At 41.2% G+C, this 21,108-nt stretch overlaps 1 protein-coding gene across 1 annotated transcript in view; it reads left to right on the top strand.

The window, feature by feature from the left end:
• The window catches only part of cntn3b (contactin 3b), a 144,728-nt gene that overhangs the window by 94,687 nt on the left and 28,933 nt on the right, over positions 1-21,108 (top strand). Inside the window, exons 13-14 of the mRNA XM_062997172.1 lie at positions 16,116-16,233; positions 19,827-19,985. Coding sequence (XP_062853242.1) covers positions 16,116-16,233; positions 19,827-19,985 — 277 coding nt within the window. The remainder of the gene's footprint in view (positions 1-16,115; positions 16,234-19,826; positions 19,986-21,108) is intronic.

Below are 21,108 nucleotides of genomic sequence, written 5' to 3'. Positions count from 1 at the left end.
TATATGTATAATTTTTATTATTATAAATATTATAAATCTGGGCGGCACGGTGGCTAAGTGGGTAGCACTGTCGCCTCACAGCGAGATGGTCCTGGGTTATATCCCAGGGTGGGGCGGTCGGGGTCCTTTCTGTGCAGTTTGCATGTTCTCTAATTGGGACACTGAATTGTCCCATAGTTACCTAGCCGCTGGGATGCACAGACCAGTGCATTGTAGTGCCGGTCCCAAGCCCGCATAAATAGGGAGGGTTGTGTCAGGAAGGGCATCCGGTGTAAAAACTGTACCCCTAACGGGAAGAAGCCGGAAATGCCGACCCTGTAGCCAAAAACCAGTACAAAGGTTGAGGAACAAGAGATTAATATTATAAATCTGCTCTCTAAAAACGCTCCAGCCGTCTTAACCCACGACACACGCAATGGGTAAATGTTACAGCTAGCTTCCGGGGTAGTGATGAAGCGTCGCTCCCTACTCCCTACACAGTTTAAAGTTCACTTAATTTGAACATTTTCGTTACCTTTGGATTGGAATCTCACTTGAAATGGTGGAATACCCTACGTAGTGCACTTCACAGGAACAACTGGGGTGAATGGAACGCTCCTACAGAATTGGCGCTAATGGTTGAAAGAACCAGTCAGACCATCTGATTTTAATTTTTAGTAAGTAATGCTGTTATTTGCATTTATTCAGTTTGCGCCACACAGTGATGTGTCAATGAAACGCTTGATTGACTTTCTAACGAGTTCGTGTTTTATTTCACAACCAGGAAATGTTTGGAGGTTTTTAATTATAAGCACATTTACAAAATAACAGATTATATTTCTAATGGGACAACACACGGTTATAAATTTAATAGCATCTGGAAGAACATAAGCTAAGGTAAGCAGCGGTTATGATTTTTTTGCTGTGTTTTGGATTTTGGCTGCTGTGCCGTGATTTATCAGGCGCCTTTGTATTATAATGAACACAAAACGTATCAGTTTAAGCTTTTAACTGGAACCTTCTTGTTATGGAAATTACATTCATTTGCACAATGACTAGGAAAGTAAAGACACTAAGTAAACTGCAAAATACAGTTGTTAATCAGTTGTTGTTTTATCTGAACTTACATATTATTTGTTTATTTCTACTCTACATTTCCAATATATGTTTTGTGTATATTATATTGACTTGTGACTTAACTTGGACTCTAGTCTAAAGACTCGTGACTTGACTCAGACTCTAGCCTAAAGACTTGTGACTTGACTCAGACTCTAGCCTAAAGACTCGTGACTTGACTCGGACTCGTATTTTGTGACTTGTGAACATCTCTGCTTCTATGTAATCTTTTCAGCTAAAACAACAGCCACTCTTTAGAGAAGTCTTCTCACAATACTTTGAAGTACATTTTCACTACTTAGCAGACGATCTTATCTACAGCGACTTAGAGAAGTGCTTCTGCAGTAAGCATCTTCTTACTCTAGTTTAAGTAGATGACAGTCTAAGAATGAAAGTGAATGTTAGTTTTCAATAGCTTAATAAAGAGGTGGGATTTAATAATCTTTTAAAGATGGTGAAAGACTCAGGTATTCAGAAAGATATGGGAGGTTTGTTCCACCACTAGTACTTTCTGTGCTAGTATAGAGAATAACCTTGATGTCTGTATTCTTCAAGTTCTGAGTGATGGAAAAAGACGAGTGAGGTTGTGTGGTACACAACCTCAATAGGTACGCCTATTGTCAAAAAAGCTTCAATTAATGTTTCAGAAAATTTCAAAGATGATCAGTAGGGCTGAGGTAAGGGCTTTGTGTAGGCCACTAAAGCTTCTTTAAACCAAGCTTTTTCATGTCTTTATAGACCTTGCTTTGTGTACAGGAGCAGAGCCATGCTGTAACAGGCAATGCCTTTCCCTAAGCTTTTGCTATAAAGTTGAAAGCATATAATTTCCTTTATATCATTGATTTTTTAAAAGCTGGATGGAATACATAAATTCAATAAGTAGAAGTGGTATCTTTTGTCCATATATTGTATTAACAAGGTGTTTTTTTAGCAACAGATAATGTTTACCAATATAACCAAATTAGCATTCCATGCTTTTTATTTACATTTTCGGCATTTAGCAGGCACTTTTATCCTAAGCGACTTAAAGTACTGTGACAGTATATTCAAGATTCAAGATTAACTTTATTGTCATTTTACTGTACACCAAGGTCTTCAGGCTAGAGTCCAAGTCAAAACACGAGTCTTCAGGCTAGAGTCCGAGTCAAGTCACGAGTCAATATAATATACACAAAACATTTATTGGAAATGTAGCGTAGAAATAAACAAATAATATGTAAGTTCAGATAAAAAACAACAACCGTAACAAGAAGGTTCCAGTTAAAAGCTTAAACTGATACGTTTTGTTTTCATTGCAAAACAAAAGCTCCCGATAAATCACGGCCCAGCGGCCAAAATCCAAAACACAGCAAAAAGAATTATAGCCACTGCATACCTTAGCCTATGTTCTTCCAGATGCTATTAAATGTATAACCGTGTGTCCCATTAGGAATATAATCTGTTATTTTGTAAATGTGTGCTTTTAATTAAAAACCTCAGAACATTTCCCGGTTGTGAAGTAAAACACGAACTCGTTAGAAAGCCAATCAAGCGTTTCATTAACACATCATCTGTGTGACGCAAACTGAATAAATGCAAATAACAGCATTACTTATTAAAAATTAAAATTAGAAGGTCTGATTGGTTCAGAAAGTGGTCTTTCAACCATTAGCGCCAATTCTGTATGAGCGTTCCATTCACCCCATTCAGGGTATTCCACCATTTTTAAGCGAGATTCCAATCCAAAGATAAGGAAAATGTTCAAATGAAGTGATTTAATCGCGATTAATCTCAGAATTTCATATAGTTAATCGCGATTAATCGCATAAAAAAAAAATCTGTGTAAATGTTATAGAAAACAAGGATTTTCAAGTGAAATGTTACAAATAAAATGGTGAACACATTTTATGCTAAATGTACTTATGTTAAAAACTGCTGGGACAAGAGAAAACTGTAAGGGAGTTTTATTCACTCACATACTAGGCAGTAATACTATCCAGCAGAGACCCTTGACTTTGTATATATGTCAGATTGTAGGTTAAAATTTCTCCATCAGCAAACGTTGTAGATCAGCGGTGCTTTAGGTGGGATAAGGCGTAGTTATTGTAACAGACTTTTCTGTGGTTGTATCGTAACAATGGTTTGATGGACGTTTCTACATGAAGTGAGTGTGTTTTCACCCTTTGGGGCTTCCATAGTTCATGGAATAGCATGCTTGGCTAACGACTCTAGCTGTCCGCTATTCGGTACCGTAACAGAAAAAGTAATAAAAGTGTTCTGCTCCCGACAACTTGTGAATATACCGTGTATTTATTTTTTTATTAAGAAAGTGCATCACTACCACTCTCGGTTACATTTGAGAAACGCTGTCTTAATGAGAGATGCCGTGCACGGTCAAGTCTCAACATGAACTACGGATGACTTGCAGCGCCAAATAGAATTTGCAGAAGGGCCCAACAGTAGGGTGACCATACGTCCTCTTTTTCCCAGACGTCCTCTTTTTGAGACCTAAAAAATGCATCCGGCCGGGATTTTTAAATCACCAAAAATGTCCGGGATTCAGCTTTTCTAGTCTGCACTCGCTATTCTGTGTGTATGTTTTTACATTGGTTTGTTTTTAGGTCTTTTTAGAAGCGCATCTGTTTTGTTAAAATAAGTCTGATTTTCACGTGCACGTACTAACACCGAGGCTCTTGTCAACACTGTGATGGCCCTGCATTCTGTGGAAATTGCTCAGCAAGCACTAGAAGACATCTTACTGCTGGGTTTCTACTGATGGAAGCAAGTAATTAAAGTGAATCAAATTAAAGTTAAAAACACTCCTAATAAGTCGGCTGATACGATTGTACAATACATCAAAGAAATTAAAAACTTTTATTTATATGTGACAACTGTTTTTTAATTTGTTGTTATTATTGTTTAGGGCTTAACGCTGAATGTGAAGGAATAAGATTATCTGAGCATAAAGGCCCTCGTTAAAGAGCAGCTGTACATTTATTAAGGTTCAGTAACACAGCTGGATGGTTATTGACTCATTTGTCAACTATTTAAACCTCTACCCCATACACATTGCCATGGTGTCACCAACGACCATGGTGTCATCTTCATATACCCCCCCCGAACCAAATGATAGTGGAGTAAAATGATTATAGGAGACTCTCTATGTTATATTTACTTTTTTGGCATTTAGCAGACGCTTTTATCCAAAGCGACTTACAGTTATGACTGAACACAATTTTGAGCAATTGAGGGTTAAGGGCCTTGCTCAGGGGCCCAACAGTGGCAACTTGGCGGTGGTGGGGCTTGAACCGGCAACCTCCTCGTTACTAGTCCAGAACCTTAACCGCTGAGCTACCGCTGCTTATATTTAGTTTGCTAAAGATGAGCGTCTGGGACGCACTTTAAGCAACATCAGTGCAAAAAGAGAGCATGGTGGAGAAAGTAATCTGCCTTTAGGGCAGTGAATAGAGTATTGGCTAAATGTGTCACTATGTGTCAAGTTCCAATGTTTAGTCATTTATGAAACAGGATGACTTTCATTTTTTTTTTCCTTTTACATGAAAATGTACAGTATATGAAATGCATTTATTGAATTGACAGCACTCGACTGTTGGATCAGACCACACGGGCCAGCCTTCGCTCCCCACGTGCATGATTGAGCCTTGGTCGCCCATGACCCTGTCGCCGGTTTACCACTGTTCCTTCCTTGGACCACTTTTGATCGATACTGACCACTGCAGACCGGGAACACCCCACAAGAGCTGCAGTTGTGGAGATGCTCTGACCCAGTCGTCTAGCCATCACAATTTGGCCCTTGTCAAACTTGCTCAAATCCTTACGCTTGCCTATTTTTCCTGCTACTAACACATCAACTTTGAGGATAAAATGTTCACTTGCTGCCTAATATATCCCACCCACTAACAGGTGCCGTAATGAAGAGATAATCAGTATTATTCACTTCACCTGTCAGTGCTCATAATGTTATGCCTGGTCAGTGTATTTATCATAAACATTATTTGCATAGTAAACATTGCAAAAAGTAAAAGTTAAGTAATCAAATCAGAGGTTTAAAAGAACTTGTCTGAGTGAACATAATCTTGCGTGATGATTGCTGCCCTCACAATCATCCTGGGTACAGACCTAGCTGTTAAAAATGTAAAAATTACCACGTTCTATGTTTTATTACTGTTCTACATTAAGGTTGCAAATTACACATCCTACACTATACACTTAAAGGCCTACAATTAAAACCAAGGAGTTGCACTCAAAGCACCTCACCACAGTTTGTGACCATAACAGTCTACACTCTTGTGGAAAGGTTTTTCCCTACATTTTGGACTGTCAGACACTGATTTTAACTGTAAAGCCCTGCCTCACAATTAACATTTTAATCCATTATTATTTTTTAAATAATTTTTTAGTGTTTTTTTAGTGCAGGCCATTAAAGTTCTTCATTACAAACCTTGGCAGACCATGTCCTATAGACCACAGTTTAAAGCATACACTTCTATAACTGATTTTTTATACCTGTAACCAACAGGTGTGTCTGAAGTACCTCATAATTATATAGGATATCCACAGACTTTTGCCTATGTGTTTTACACTGGACATGTTGTATACGTACATACTGCAAAGAGCTATGGTCCTTGTTTTTCTGTAGTTGAAAGTTATTTATTTGTTTATTAGGATTTTAACACCATGTGTACAAACTTTGGTTACATTCATGACAGAAATGGTAATTACTCGTTATATATATATACAGTGTATCACAAAAGTGAGTACACCCCTCACATTTCTGCAGATATTTAAGTATATCTTTTCATGGGACAACACTGACAAAATGACACTTTGACACAATGAAAAGTAGTCTGTGTGCAGCTTATATAACAGTGTAAATTTATTCTTCCCTCAAAATAACTCAATATACAGCCATTAATGTCTAAACCACCGGCAACAAAAGTGAGTACACCCCTAAGAGACTACACCCCTAAATGTCCAAACTGAGCACTGCTTGTCATTTTCCCTCCAAAATGTCATGTGATTTGTTAGTGTTACTAGGTCTCAGGTGTGCATAGGGAGCAGGTGTGTTCAATTTAGTAGTACAGCTCTCACACTCTCTCATACTGGTCACTGAAAGTTCCAACATGGCACCTCATGGCAAAGAACTCTCTGAGGATCTTAAAAGACAAATTGTCGCGCTACATGAAGATGGCCAAGGCTACAAGAAGATTGCCAACACCCTGAAACTGAGCTGCAGCACAGTGGCCAAGATCATCCAGCGTTTTAAAAGAGCAGGGTCCACTCAGAACAGACCTCGCGTCGGTCGTCCAAAGAAGCTGAGTGCACGTGCTCAGCGTCACATCCAACTGCTGTCTTTGAAAGATAGGCGCAGGAGTGCTGTCAGCATTGCTGCAGAGATTGAAAAGGTGGGGGGTCAGCCTGTCAGTGCTCAGACCATACGCCGCACACTACATCAAATTGGTCTGCATGGCTGTCACCCCAGAAGGAAGCCTCTTCTGAAGTCTCTACACAAGAAAGCCCGCAAACAGTTTGCTGAAGACATGTCAACAAAGGACATGGATTACTGGAACCATGTCCTATGGTCTGATGAGACCAAGATTAATTTGTTTGGTTCAGATGGTCTTAAGCATGTGTGGCGGCAATCAGGTGAGGAGTACAAAGATAAGTGTGTCATGCCTACAGTCAAGCATGGTGGTGGGAATGCCATGGTCTGGGGCTGCATGAGTGCAGCAGGTGTTGGGGAGTTACATTTCATTGAGGGACGCATGAACTCCAATATGTACTGTGAAATACTGAAGCAGAGCATGATCCCCTCCCTCCGGAAACTGGGTCGCAGGGCAGTGTTCCAGCATGATAATTACCCCAAACACACCTCTAAGACGACCACTGCTTTATTGAAGAGGCTGAGGGTAAAGGTGATGGACTGGCCAAGCATGTCTCCAGACCTAAACCCAATAGAACATCTTTGGGACATCCTCAAGCGGAAGGTGGAGGAGCGCAAAGTCTCGAATATCCGCCAGCTCCGTGATGTCGTCATGGAGGAGTGGAAAAGCATTCCAGTGGCAACCTGTGAAGCTCTGGTACACTCCATGCCCAGGAGAGTTAAGGCAGTTCTGGGAAATAATGGTGGCCACACAAAATATTGACACTTCAGGAACTTTCACTAAGGGGTGTACTCACTTTTGTTGCCGGTGGTTTAGACATTAATGGCTGTATATTGAGTTATTTTGAGGGAAGAATAAATTTACACTGTTATATAAGCTGCACACAGACTACTTTTCATTGTGTCAAAGTGTCATTTTGTCAGTGTTGTCCCATGAAAAGATATACTTAAATATCTGCAAAAATGTGAGGGGTGTACTCACTTTTGTGATACACTGTATATATACAGTACATATTTTTTTGCATTATGCTTCCTCTCTACTGCTGACGATCCCCGCCCTGATTGAGAAGAGCAAGACTCCTCCTCCAACACGTGTGCAGTAGCCGACTGCATCTTTTCACCTGCACAAGGCGAGTTCATATGCGGATCAGCTTTGAGTGCAGAGAGCCACACCCTGATCAACGCATTATTCCTCGACTCTGTGCAGGCAGCATCAATTAGCCAGGAGAGGTTGTAATTGCATCAGTTATGAGGTCCCTATCCGTCCTCCCACCCTGTATGAAGAACAGCCAATCATTGTTCATGTAGGCGCTTGACAAGTTTGAAATGTCAGCTCTGGTGTGCTAGCGTGTTTTACCGCTGCGCCACCTGCTGCGCCACCTGAACACAGTTCACAAGTTTAATGTCATACACAGTCATGGACAATTTTGTATCTCCAGTTCACTTTACTTGCATGTCTTTGGACTGTGGGAGGAAACCGGAGCTCCCGGAGGAAACCCACACAGACGTGGAGAACATGAAGAGAACACCTTACAGAAAGGACCTGGATCATGCATGTAGCAGATGCCTTGAAATACATTTGAGTCTGCTGGTATGAACAAAAAACTTCTTCCTGCTTTGATATGCTTGAAAAGAGACAACAAATATTTGAACATGTACAATGGGGTCATTTTCAGGACTTGTCTTCTGGGCAAAAAAACAGCATTGACAGGACAGTGCTGATACAAAGAAATACCCAGTATATCTTGGTAACATGAGAACGTTCAGACTTTGGGGATCAAATGACAATTACATATTGTTTTTCTATATGCGATGTGATGAGATGCAGTTTTTTGTGGTTACTGAGATTACCACTTCTCATCTCAGCTGCTGTGACTAAATACATTACTCTAATTAAACAGTTCCAATGCTTTATATTTTGACAAAGCTGATATTTTTAACCTGTCTTTTCTTGTTTATGGTTGTCTGGCATTCTCTGAGATAGAGGGATTTTTTTTATCTTTGACTGGAAGTTGTCATTGATGGACAAGTCGGTAGGTGGTAACACACCAACGGCCTTCGTGCACTACTGCACTGAGTTGATGTGTTGATGTGTGCAACGGGACAGAGGGGCTATCCAGAAGCCCAGGTAACTTTGTTTACCCCTGAGTGAATCACCTTTCTACACATTTCATTTTTTTTTCTTCCCATCATTCTATTCTCCTTTTTTTCTTATTTAATTGCTATCACCAGGCTTATAATGTAAATTTGTATATGTCATTGTTAAATGCAAATAAGCTGTATTTTTTTTGGGAACTTCCTGTTTTCCACTGCAAAAAAACGAATTGAATTTGTCCTAAAGCATGGAGTTAATTTGAGTTGGCTTTGTGAAATATGCAGTCATGTTGTGCTGCTGTGCTCTAACCAAGCTTTAATGAATAAAGGTTTTAAAAAGCCACATATACACTCAGCCATTACATTAAAACCACCTCCTTGTTTCTACACTCACTGTCCATTTTATCAGCTCCACTTACCATATAGAAGCACTTTGTAGTTCTACAATTACTGACTGAAGTCCATCTGTTTCTCTACATACTTTTTAACCTGCTTTCACCCTGTTCTTCAATGGTCAGGACCCCCACAGGGCCACCACAGAGCGGGTATTATTTGGGTGGTGGGTCATTCTCTATTAGACATTCCTACCTAGTTAGTCCACCTTGTAGATGTAAAGTCAGAGACGATCGCTCATCTATTGCTGCTGTTTGAGTTGGTCATCTTCTAGACCTTCATCAGTGGTCACAGGACACTGCCCACAGGGCGCTGTTGGCTGGATATTTTTGATTGGTGGACTATTCTAAGTCCAGCAGTGACAGTGAGGTGTTTAAAAACTCCACCGGCATTGCTGTGTCTTATCCACTCATACCAGCACAACACACACTAACACACCACCACCATGTCAGTGTCACTGCAGTGCTGAGAATGACCCACCACCTAAATAATACCTGCTCTGTAGTGGTCCTGGGAGAGTCCTGACCATTGAAGAACAGCATGAAAGGGGGCTAAGCAAAGCATGCAGAGAAACAGATGGACTAAAGTCAGTAATTGTAAAACTACAAGGTGCTTCTACATGGTAAGTGGAGCCGGTAAAATGGACAGTGAGTGTAGAAACAAGGAGGTGGTTTTAATGTTATGGCTGATCGGTGTAAGCCACAAGTTATACACCAGCAGCTGTTTGTCCCCTATAGTGTATATCAAAATAAGATGAAAGGTTGAGGGGCCGATTAGCTTACAGGAAGAAGCTCCTGAGAAAAGCGTCCATTATTGGGATCATCATAAATGGGGTCCTTTAATATCTTTCTGGCTTTAGACCAGCAGCATTTGCTATAGATGGACTGTAGGTCAGAAAGCCTGATCAGGATGATGCACTCAGCTTATCGCACCACCCACTGGAGAGCCTGCCTGTCCTGCTTGGTGCTGTTCCCTAAACCAGGTTGTGATGTTTCCTGTGAAGATGGTGTAGATGTAGTTAGGGTGGTAGCTCCTCCTGCTCCATGCTACAGTTTACTATCAGCTCCTTTGGCTTGATGACATTAAAGAGGAGTTTTTTATCCTGGCACTAGTCCTCCAGGTGTTTAATCTCATCCAAGTAGGCCCTCTGATCATTATATAAGATAAGGCCCACCACAACAGTATCATCAGCAAATATGACAAGGGAGGCTTGCTTGTAGTTTGTCTGTCAGGAAGTTGGAGATCCAGCATCTTGGAGGTCAAAGGTGGTATAGATATTGACAGACTTTCTTTGCCAGGGTGATGGTTGGGCAGGTCCATGACAGGTCCTTCAAGGTGTGGACCGAGTACTCCAAGGTACTTAAAACGGTCTAATCTTTTCAGTGCAGTTCCAATAATCCTGATAGGGTGGTAGCTCCTCCTGCTTCATGTTGCAGTCCACTACCAGCTTCTTTGTCTTGATGACATTAAAGAGGGTTTTGTTATCCTGGAACTAGTCCTCTAGTGTTTAATCTCCTCCTCTCATCATTATCAGAGATTAGGCCCACCACAATAGTGTCATCAGCAAATGCTTGTAGACTGTCTGTCAAGAAGTTGGAGATCCAGTGACACAGGGATGTATGATGTACTAGGTTCTCCAACTTGATGACTAGTTGGATGACTAGGGGATAATAGTGTTAAATGCTGAGTTGTAGTCAACAAACGGCATTTTACCATACCTTTCCCTACTAGAGTCTAGGTGATTCAGTGTTGTGTGAAGCAGATAAGTGAGGGCAATAGTCTGTAGACTGGTTGTGATGGTCTGAAAAATGTAAAGAGTCCCTGGAGTCTAGAAGTGATAAAGTTTCTGTCGAGACTTTCAACATATTTCATCATGACTGATGTTAGGGCTACTGGACAAAAGTCATTGTGGCATGCTAGCTGGGATTTATTTCAGACAGAAACTATGACAGATTGTTTGAAGGAGGTTAAAACAGCGCTCTGGGTCAGGAAGAGGTTAAAAATGTCAGTAAACACTGGTAAAATCTGGTCCATGCAGACTTGGAGGACTCGGCTGATCTTGAGACAGTCTGGTCCTGTTGCTTTTCTGGTGTTCTCCATCCTATAGGCTTTCTGTATGTTGCTTTCCTTGATTGTGAAAGCTCTGTGCGCTCTGTCAGACTCGAAGTGCATGCCACCTATTGCACAGTTAGCGATGTCAGCACCAGCTGATGTTGTTAACCATCAGACACACTCCACCACCCCTTGACACCCCGACTTTAATGTCCTGTCCAAAAAAATAAATAAAAAATCTGGCTGGATGGATGGCTTGTTTTGGTATCACTGGGTTCATACTTGGTGATTACACTTGGTGATTACAGTCCTAAATGTCTTTCCGGAACTTGGTCCTAGCCCACAGGTCATTGCCAAGCTTTTTCAGAGACTGGACATTGGCAAGCAGGATGCTAGGCACAGATTCTCGGTGTGCCTTAGCCCTCAGCCTGTTTCTTACTCTGACTTATTTGTCTCGGGACCGCTGCTTTGAGTCACGTCCTTTGTTATCTCTCAGGATCACGCTCAGCCAGGATAGGTCAGTAGTTGTGCGTGTTACAGATTAATAAAAATAAGACTTTATCATAACTGATGCAAGACTTGATAAAAAAATAGGGTGGATCCAATAAAAAACAGAAGAATATTTACACCAGCCTGGCTTAACATTATGACCACTGACAGGTGACGTGAATAACACTGATTATCTCTTCATCACGGTACCTGTTAGTGGGAGGGGTATATTACACAGCAAGTGAACATTTTATCCTCACAGTTGATGTGTTAGAAGCAGAAAAAATGGGCAAGTGTAAGGATTTGAGGGCCAAATTGTGATGGCTAGACCACTGGGTCAGAGCATCTCCAAAACTGCAGCTCTTGTGGGTGTTCCCGGTCTGCGGTGGTCAGAATACACAGTACATCACAGTTTGTTGCATATGGGGCTGCATAGCCGCAGACCAGTCATGCTGACCCCTGTCCACTGCCAAAAGTGGCAACAATGGGCATGTGAGTATCAGAACTGGACCATGGAGCAATGGAAGAAGGTGGCCTGGTCTGATGAATCACATTTTCTTTTACATCATGTGGTTGGCCGGGTGCGTGTGCGTCGCTTACCTGGGAAACACATGACACCAGGATGCACTATGAGAAGAAGGCAAGCCGGCGGAGGCAGTGTGATACTTTAGACAATGTTCTGCTGGGAAACCTTGGGTCCTGCAATCCATGTGGATGTTACTTTGACACGTATCACCTACCTAAGCATTGTTGCAGACCATGTACAGCCTTACATGGAAACGCTATTCCCTGATGACTGTGGCCTCTTTCAACAGGATAATGCACCCTGTCACAAAGCAAAAATGGTTTAGGAATGGTTTGAGGAGCACAACAGTGAGTTTGAGGTGTTGACTTGGCCTCCAAATTCCCCAGATCTCAATCTAATCGAGGTCTGTGGTATGTGCTGGACAAACAAGTCAGATCCAGGGAGGCCAACACCTCACAACTTACAGGAGTTAAAGGATCTGCTGCTAACATTTTGGTGCCAGATACCACAGCACACCTTCAGGGGTCTAGTGGAGTCCATGCCTCGACGGGTCAGGGCTGTGTTGGCAGCAAAAGGGGGCCTAACACAATATTAGAAAGGTGTATAGATGTATATACATTATATAAATCCATGTGTATATTTATTAAACAATATGAGCCCTCATTATGATCGCTTTGCTGCTTCCCCCCCCGCATATGTAATTATCAAATAATTATTTTCTTACCAATTACCCAGAGCATGTTTGTTTAGTGGGTTCTTGTGCATTTGAAAGACTGTTGCTGTGCAGTCTGTTCTATCTAACAGAGAACCCAGCCATGACCCAGACTGTCTCCAAAAATAGCAATATAATTGTCTATTTTTTCTTTAATTTTTGAATTAAACACTTTACTCATTAAACAATCAGCAATTAACTGACAAATGAATCATTGTCTGATAATTAGATACTAAGAATTACAAAAATAGTGGTTAAGGTACTGGATAACCACTGGATAACTAATGGTTAAGGGATCAGGCCTCACTGGCTACCAACCTACCACTGTTACGCAACAAACAAGACCCTTAACCATTATTTGTCTGGATTGTGGGTGTTCCTCTGGCAGTTTTTTATACAAGTGAAAAGAAGAATATACAGCAACCAGGATCCCATTGTTCAATATGAAAAAAGACCATCACAGTACTCTAAACTTAAAAAGAAAATAAAGGAAAAGAGAGAGGTTACAGTAAAGCAGCATTACACATTGTTACATCACAACTTTGCCACTCAAATCGACTGATTTATCCTGATCAGCTACAGGCTGAGTCAGAAACTACCAGAAAACGAGCAGAAAGAAATGCAAGCCGGAATACAACATGGATGAGTGACAGTTATCGCAGGGCACCACACATTTACCCTTTCACTTAATTACTCACTCGCAGCTAGGCTTAATTTAGAATGGCCAAATCACCTGTATGTGTTTACGAGGTGGGAGGAACTGAAGCATCCAGAGACAACCCACACCGACACGAGAGGAACATGAAAGTTGCAAACTGACTAATGCGCCATTTGTTTGCAGTTTTGCTTGTTGACATTCTGTGATAGCTGTGTGCCTAGATATATTTGTCCACCACCAAATCACTGGGAACATAAAGATGGTAATTAAAACCATGACCTATAGAGAAACACAAATGTAGATATCTGGGAACAGTGATCAACCTCACTCACTCACGTTCTTAACCGCTTATCCAATTATGGTCGTGGGTGGGTGCTGGAGCCTATCCCAGCTTTTCAATGGGAGCAAGGCACACAGTAACATTCTGGACGGGGCGCCAGTCCATTGCATGGCAGACACACACACACACACATACCAGTTCACCTATAGGGCAATTCAGTATCTCCAATTAACCTGACTGCATGTTTTTGGACTGAGAAAACCGGAGCTCCCGGAGGAAACCCACGCAGACCCGGGGAGGACATGCAAACTCTGCACAGAAAGTACCAGGACTTCCCCACCTGGGGAACAAACCCAGGTCCTTCTTGCTGTGAGGCGACAGTGCTACCCACCGAGCCACCGTGCCACCAGTGATAAACCTACTAAGGAAAAAATTTCCTATCAAAATTTGTGTCACAAATCAGGCCTCTTTGTGCTCTCGGATGTTTATGTGCCATGCCCCATCTCTCCAGGAGCACATGTTGGAGGAGGTTTGTTTATGGGATAAGCCAACGCCCTCCTCAATTGTGATTGGACAGTAGCCAAGGATCCACAGCTGCTCCTCATTTCAGGTGTAAAGTTCAGGGCATTTAAGGAAGCAGCTGTAGATTCTTTAGCAGAGGTTTTGACTCAGAGTCTGACATGGACATAGACAATATTTTGAGAACCTTGATTGCTCATGCTGATGCTCTTGCTTAGAAGTCTTGTTTAGTCTTGTTCATGTCTAGTGGTAGTCCAGTTCAGGTTTAGCATTGTCTGTGTGTTTAAATTAGTGTTAGCAGTGATTATAGCATTCAGTATAGCTTACTGTTTAGCACTGGTCATGTATTTGTGTCTGGACAAGAAGGTCCTGGGTTCGATCCCCAGGTGGGGATGTCCGGGTCCTTTCTGTGTGGAGTTTGCATGTTCTCCCCGTGTCTACTTGGGTTTCTTCCGGGAACTCCGGTTTCCTCCCACAGTCCAAAGACATGCAATTGAGGTGAATTAAAGATTCAAAATTGTCCCTGACTGTGTTTGACGTTAAAACTTGAACTGATATAATCTTGTGTAACCAGTAACTATCTGTCCTGTCATGAATGTAACCAAAGTGTGTAAAACATGCACACCATGGGCAAAGATTGAATCATGGTTCAGGAGTTATACAGAAAACACACCAACCATATCACCTTCTATTATTTTATTAATTTTATTAATGATGTATTTTTCTGCATACAATTGTTTAAGTAGTTAATAATTTTATTTATTTATTGATTAGTTTGTTTTTTACACTTTGTTGCTCAGATATTAACCCTGTCCTACAGTTCCAACCTTTTTAGAATTAGGGTTATACTGTACATAAACTACTGTAGATGGCCATCATGTTGATATACTGTATGGTGTAAAATAAAATGGCAAATCTGATTAGGCTTTCTATAACAATTTCTCGCAGCATTTTGGTGGTTAACTCTCTCATCTGTACTGTAGCTTTACAGTAAATTATTTTGCTTTGAAGAAAAGATCTTCAGAAATGACAGAAGACACAAACACCTCAGGCTCTCTTTTACATAGTTGTTTATTGTTCAGCCGTGAGCCTCTGTTAGGTCAAAGTGACTCACTCATACTCTTGATGTTTCTACATTGTTAGCTTTCTAAATGTGCCAAAATGCTGCCATCATGTCTTATTCATTTTGCAGATTTATATTTTTAACGTGGGTAGCACAGTGGCTTGGTGGGTAGCACTGTCACCTCACAGCAAGAAGGTCCTGGGTTCGATCCCCAGGCGAGATGGTCCGGGTCCTTTCTGTGCAGAGTTCTCCCCGTGTCTGTGTGGGTTTCCTCCGGGAGCTCCGATTTCCTCCCATAGTCCAAATACATGCAGTCAGGTTAATCGGAGACACTGAATTGCCCTATAAGTGAATGGGTGTGTGTATGTGTGTGTGTGTGTATGTGTGTCTGCCCTGCGATGGACTGGTGTCTTGTCCAGGGTGTTACTGTGTGCCTTGCGCCCATTGAAAAGCTGTGATAGGCTCCAGCACCATTCTAACCGCGACCCTAATTGGATAAGCGGATAAGAAAATGAATGAATGCATGAATATTTTTAATGTTAACACTGACTTATTGCTATGTTCACAATCCAAGGTAAAAGCCAAATCAATTCCTTTGTAAGTGTATCGTAGTGTATTTAATGTATTTTTATTTTGTATCTCAAAATGTCAGGCCCTAATCATAAATATACATACAGTATATACCATTATTAAAAACATGCTAGAAACTGCTTTGGCAAATACACTGCACTTTTTTTCCTGTCATGAATGTAACCAAAGTGTGTAAAACATGACGTTAAAATCCTAATAAATAATATATTTTTTACTCTAATGATACATTTAGTTTTTTTTTATGTTTGTGCTTTCAACAGAAGTATGCTGGGGACCTTATGATTCGAAATATTCAACTAAATCACGCTGGAAAATATGTCTGTATTATTGATACGGATGTGGAGAGCTTGTCTGTGGATGCAGTCCTTATTGTAAAAGGTAAGTGATAAGCTGTTGAACTGAGTAAACTCAAGAACTGTATCGTTATTTATCATATGTCTGTTTTTCAATTAGCTGGCATGGTACTGTATCATCTTATTCATTATTTCAGCAACAATTGTAAATCTGTCATTGTTAGAGGCTCTATAGTAATGTTGATTACCAACCCATGTGATATGAAATACCCTAAAATAAAGTAACTTTAAAGAAGAAAAACAGACTCAATATGGCCAAAAGTATGTGGACATCAGACTAAATCTTGTTGAACATACCATTCCAGGATGGAGTTTGGCTCTTCATTACAGCTATAACAGCCTCTAAGTAGAAGTCATCATAAGATTTTTTTTTTTTTTTTACCCCCTTTTCTCCCCTTTTAGCGCATCCAATTGTTCAATTAGCATCGTGCTTCCTCTCTGTCTATGCCGAACCCTGCCCTGACGGAGGTGATTGAAGCTAACCCGTATCCCCTCCGAAACACGAGCAGCAGCCAGATGCATCTTTGCCACCCACACATTGACGAGTTTGGCGCCACCTAGCGTTGCATGCGGAGAGACACACCCTAAGGGCACCCCCTCCCATCTCTGTGTAAGCGCCTCCAATCAGCCGGCAGAGAACGCAATCACATTCTGACAGAGAGAGACCCACATCCGGTTCTTTGTCCCACCCCCCACATCAGCAACCGGCCAATCGTTGCTCATATAGCCACTCAGCTTCGAACCGGTAAAGCAAGGCTGGATTCGATACGACGCTTCTCAGAATCCAGCCCTGGTTGCAGCGCGTTTCTTTTTACCGCTGCGCCACCTGAGCGGCCCTCATTTAATGTTTTGAAGCGTGTTATTTATATTCCTAATGGATTTAGAGCTGTGTTTGGACATGGTAAAAGTAGCACAATATATACAAAACAAAGGTAGCTAAATTTAAATTTGCCATAACAATAATTAAGTTAGATGGGCTGGCGACCTGTCTGGGGTGTTTCCTGACTTTTGCCCAATAAGTCAGACCCACTGCGACCCTGACCAAGATAAAGTGATGGCAAAACACTGGTACATCATCTTCTGCGCTTCTTCAACAGATAGTGTGATAGGTTAAAAACCCCTCCTCTTGTGAAATAAAACAAGACTTATGCTGACATTTACCTCTTAATTACAAGGTCGCCTATGTGACACAATACACTCATCACTTTTGTGTCTCTGCAGTGTCCATGTTAGTAATAGCCTTAGTCCAGTCACTGGCTATAAAGCTGTAGACTGTCTATATGCTCATTAGCAATCATGAGCTGTCTTGGCATTCTTGTACAGACAGAGCTCTTACTTTTTTTGCATGATTTTAACCAGCACAAGCTGTTTTCCTTATTGTTTTTGCAGTGTGGTTATGTAACCACAAACCTGTATGGAAAAAGGCTGGCTAAAGACTAAGCATGACAATCTTAAATCAGTGCTTCACTGTCAGGAACACTTTGGTGTCAGCTTTCTGGTGCTCAAACATTAGTCATAAGCTGACATTTTGACATTAAAATTATCAGTGTTAGAATTTAGAAAACTCATTACAATGACTTGACTTTAACCTAATTGCCTAATTGTCTTGTGCAGCTATAGCATGACAGCAACAGTGACAGCAAAATAACTGAAGATGACAAGCAATAGAGTCATTGGGTCTGTTCGAAAACCTAGTGAGCTACCTTGCTGTCCACTGCCAACATTTGGCAGCTGCCTAAGTATAGAGGATTGTAATAAGTCATCGACTTATAAGTCAGGTTATTCGGACGCACTGCTTCCATCCATCCATCCATCCATCCATCCATCCATGTTTCACAACATCTCCCTCTGTGTACCGAAACAGTTAAACTGTCACTGACAAGCCAGACTTTGCAAAGAAATGATACTTGTACACATCTGGACAAATTAAAAATCAATGATAATTTATTTACATTTGAAAGTAACTCCGTTCGTTGCTCCGCATCCGTCCGCCATATTTGTAATTTTTTGTGAGAAAAGTTGTGCCACACTGAATGCTGGGATTGCCTTCGACACTAAGGTAGCATCAGATGCTTCCTCGTTATTAAGTCAAAATACTGTTTAAATTTAAAGTACCTTAATAGACAGCATTTTAGGGCATCTAAGAACTCGAACAGCCTTCTTCTCGGGAGCGTGCATAGGATGATGTAAAATGTCTATGTAGAGAGCTCCCTAGGTTTTCGAACACACCCATAGTCTTGAATTGAAGTCAGAGTTTCAATGTGTCTTGTATCTGAAAATCCTACCACAAAATTAAAAGCTAATTATTTTATTAAAATGTCAGTTGATCTGGTATCATTTGTTATTAGAAGTGACCCAAATCATGGGCTGCTCAGGTGGCGCAGCAGTAAAACATGCTAACACACCAGAGCTGACATTTCGAACACATCGGCTCTGCCATCCGGCTGGGCTGGGCGGCTACATGAAGAGCGATTGACTGTTGTGCATACAGGGTGGGGAGCCAGATAATGTGTTAATCAGGGTGTGGCTCTCCGTACACAAAGCTGATCTGCATTTGAACTCGCCTCGTGCAGGTGAAAAGTCGGCTACTGCACACGTGACGGAGGGGGTGTGTTTCAGTCTTGTTCTCCTCAATCAGGAGTAGAGATCAGCATCAGTAGAGAGGAAGCGTAATGCAATCGGGTAATTGGATATGACTAGGTTGGGAGGAAAATTGAGAGAAAAAAAAGTGACCCAAATCATTAAAAACAGATAACATTTCTTGTTTTACATAAATCCATCAAATCCAAATTTGTCTGTTAGACTGTCAGATTTATAAAATATTGTGTCCACTGTTCAGGTGACACAGCGGTCAATTGTGCCAGCCTACTACTGCTGGGATCCAGGGTTCAAATCCCCAAGCGGTGCTAGCATACAGTCAGGTTTTTCCATACAGGTTTGGAAGTAGGTAGTGGATGTTGTAACAAAGCTCTTTTACCTGACATAGCCAAGCACACTTATTTAAAGAGGTGTTTACATGCATTTGGCAAAGTAATGTATCTAAGGCTAAACATTAAGAATAGCTTCTGATGCTTATACAATGCTATAAAACAGTTTAAACCTGTATTATACTTGTTTATCATCAGCTGAAGGCACCCAGTATGTGCTAGCATACCATGGTGTGCACAGTAGGAAGTCTGTGTAACATTTAATAATTTGAATGCATCAACAGAGATGTTTTCATAATATGCACCACCAATATCAAGTTCTAGTGACTCACATTGGTATTCATGCCTAATATCTATTGTAATACTGTTCCCAGATGATTAAAAGTAGAGCTGTTTGTCATAGAGAATGTGTTTAATTGGCTCATTTATACATCAGCAGGACCAGCTACCAGAATACATTGCAAACGCAGAATGGCACAGAAGTAGGCTGTCTGGGCCAGAAATGCCTATTATTTAACAGAGGAAAATACACACACACACATTTATTTTCCTGGTTTCTTTCTTTTCACCAATTGTTTACATTAGCTTTAGGCAAGAATTTATGATGCAACCATGTAGTTTATTTATAATAATTTTTTACATTTATAATGATTTGAATTTCTATTCACACTCAGCTGGTTGTGTTTGTCAGGTCCCCCCAGCCCCCCTGATACTGTGCTAGTGGAGGAAATTACAGACAGCACAGCTCAGCTTTCATGGAGCCCTGGAAGGGACAATGGCAGCCCCATCACAGGCTATGTCATCCAGGCCAGGACCCCCTACACCGTGGGTTGGCAGGCAATAGAGACAGGTAATGTATAATTATAATTAAAATCAATTATAAGAGATTATGTATGTTTACGTAATTCACTACTATTCTGATCATTATTAGCTATGAACACAATACTTTGGTATCTAAAAACTACCCAGTAATAAGGTTTTAGTTTATGTATACTCCAGTGTTGGATTTCTATTAGATGTTTAGAATTGGGAATTTGGAAACACTGCTGAGCATCCTAAACAAACTACAGACCATTAAATACTCATCACTATAATATGCGATTTGGGATGTAATAAGGCAAGATCAAGCAAGATAAATCTTAAACAGTGAAACTTTAAAAATGAATATTTTTAATACAGACAACAAGAAAACAACTCATTAAATAATGTACTAATCCAAAAATCTAAGGATAATTGCACTATTAATATAGACAGGCATGACATTATGACGACTGACAGGTGAAGTGAATAACACTGATTATCTCTTCATCACAGCACCTGTTAGTGGGTGGGATATATTAGGCAGCAAGTGAACATTTTATCCTCAAAGTTGATGTGTTAGAAACAGGAAAAATGGGCAAGTGTAAGGATTTGAGTGAGCTTGACAAGGGCCAAATTGTGATGGCTAGACGTCAGACCATCTCCAAAACTGCAGCTCTTGTGGGGTGTTCCCGGTCTGCAGTGGTCAGTATCTATCAAAAGTGGTCCAAGGAAGGAACAGTGGTAAACCGACAACAGGGTCATGGGCGGCCATGGCTCCTTGATGCACATGGGGAGCGAAGGCTGGCCCCCGTGGTCCGATCCAACAGAAGAGCTACTGTAGCTCAAATTGCTGAAGATGTTAATGCTGGTTCTGATAGAAAGATGTCAGAATACACAGAGCATTGCAGTTTGTTGCATATGGGGCTGCATAGCCGCAGACCAGTCAGTGTGCCCATGCTGACCCCTGTCCACTGCCAAAAACGCCAACAATGGGCATGTGAGCAATGCAACTGGACCTCTGAGCAAGGTGGAAGAACGTGGCCTGGTCTGATGAATCATGTTTTCTTTTACATCACGTGGATGGCCGGGTATGTGTGTGTTGCTTACCTGGGGAACACATGGCACCAGGATGCACTATGGGAAGAAGGCAAGCCGGCGGAGGCAGTGTGATG

The sequence above is a fragment of the Trichomycterus rosablanca genome, chromosome 6, assembly GCF_030014385.1.
Source record: "Trichomycterus rosablanca isolate fTriRos1 chromosome 6, fTriRos1.hap1, whole genome shotgun sequence".
NCBI classification, from domain to species: Eukaryota; Metazoa; Chordata; class Actinopteri; order Siluriformes; family Trichomycteridae; genus Trichomycterus; species Trichomycterus rosablanca.
Note: the sequence above shows the minus strand (reverse complement) of the source record. Positions and strands in the feature narration are given on the sequence as shown.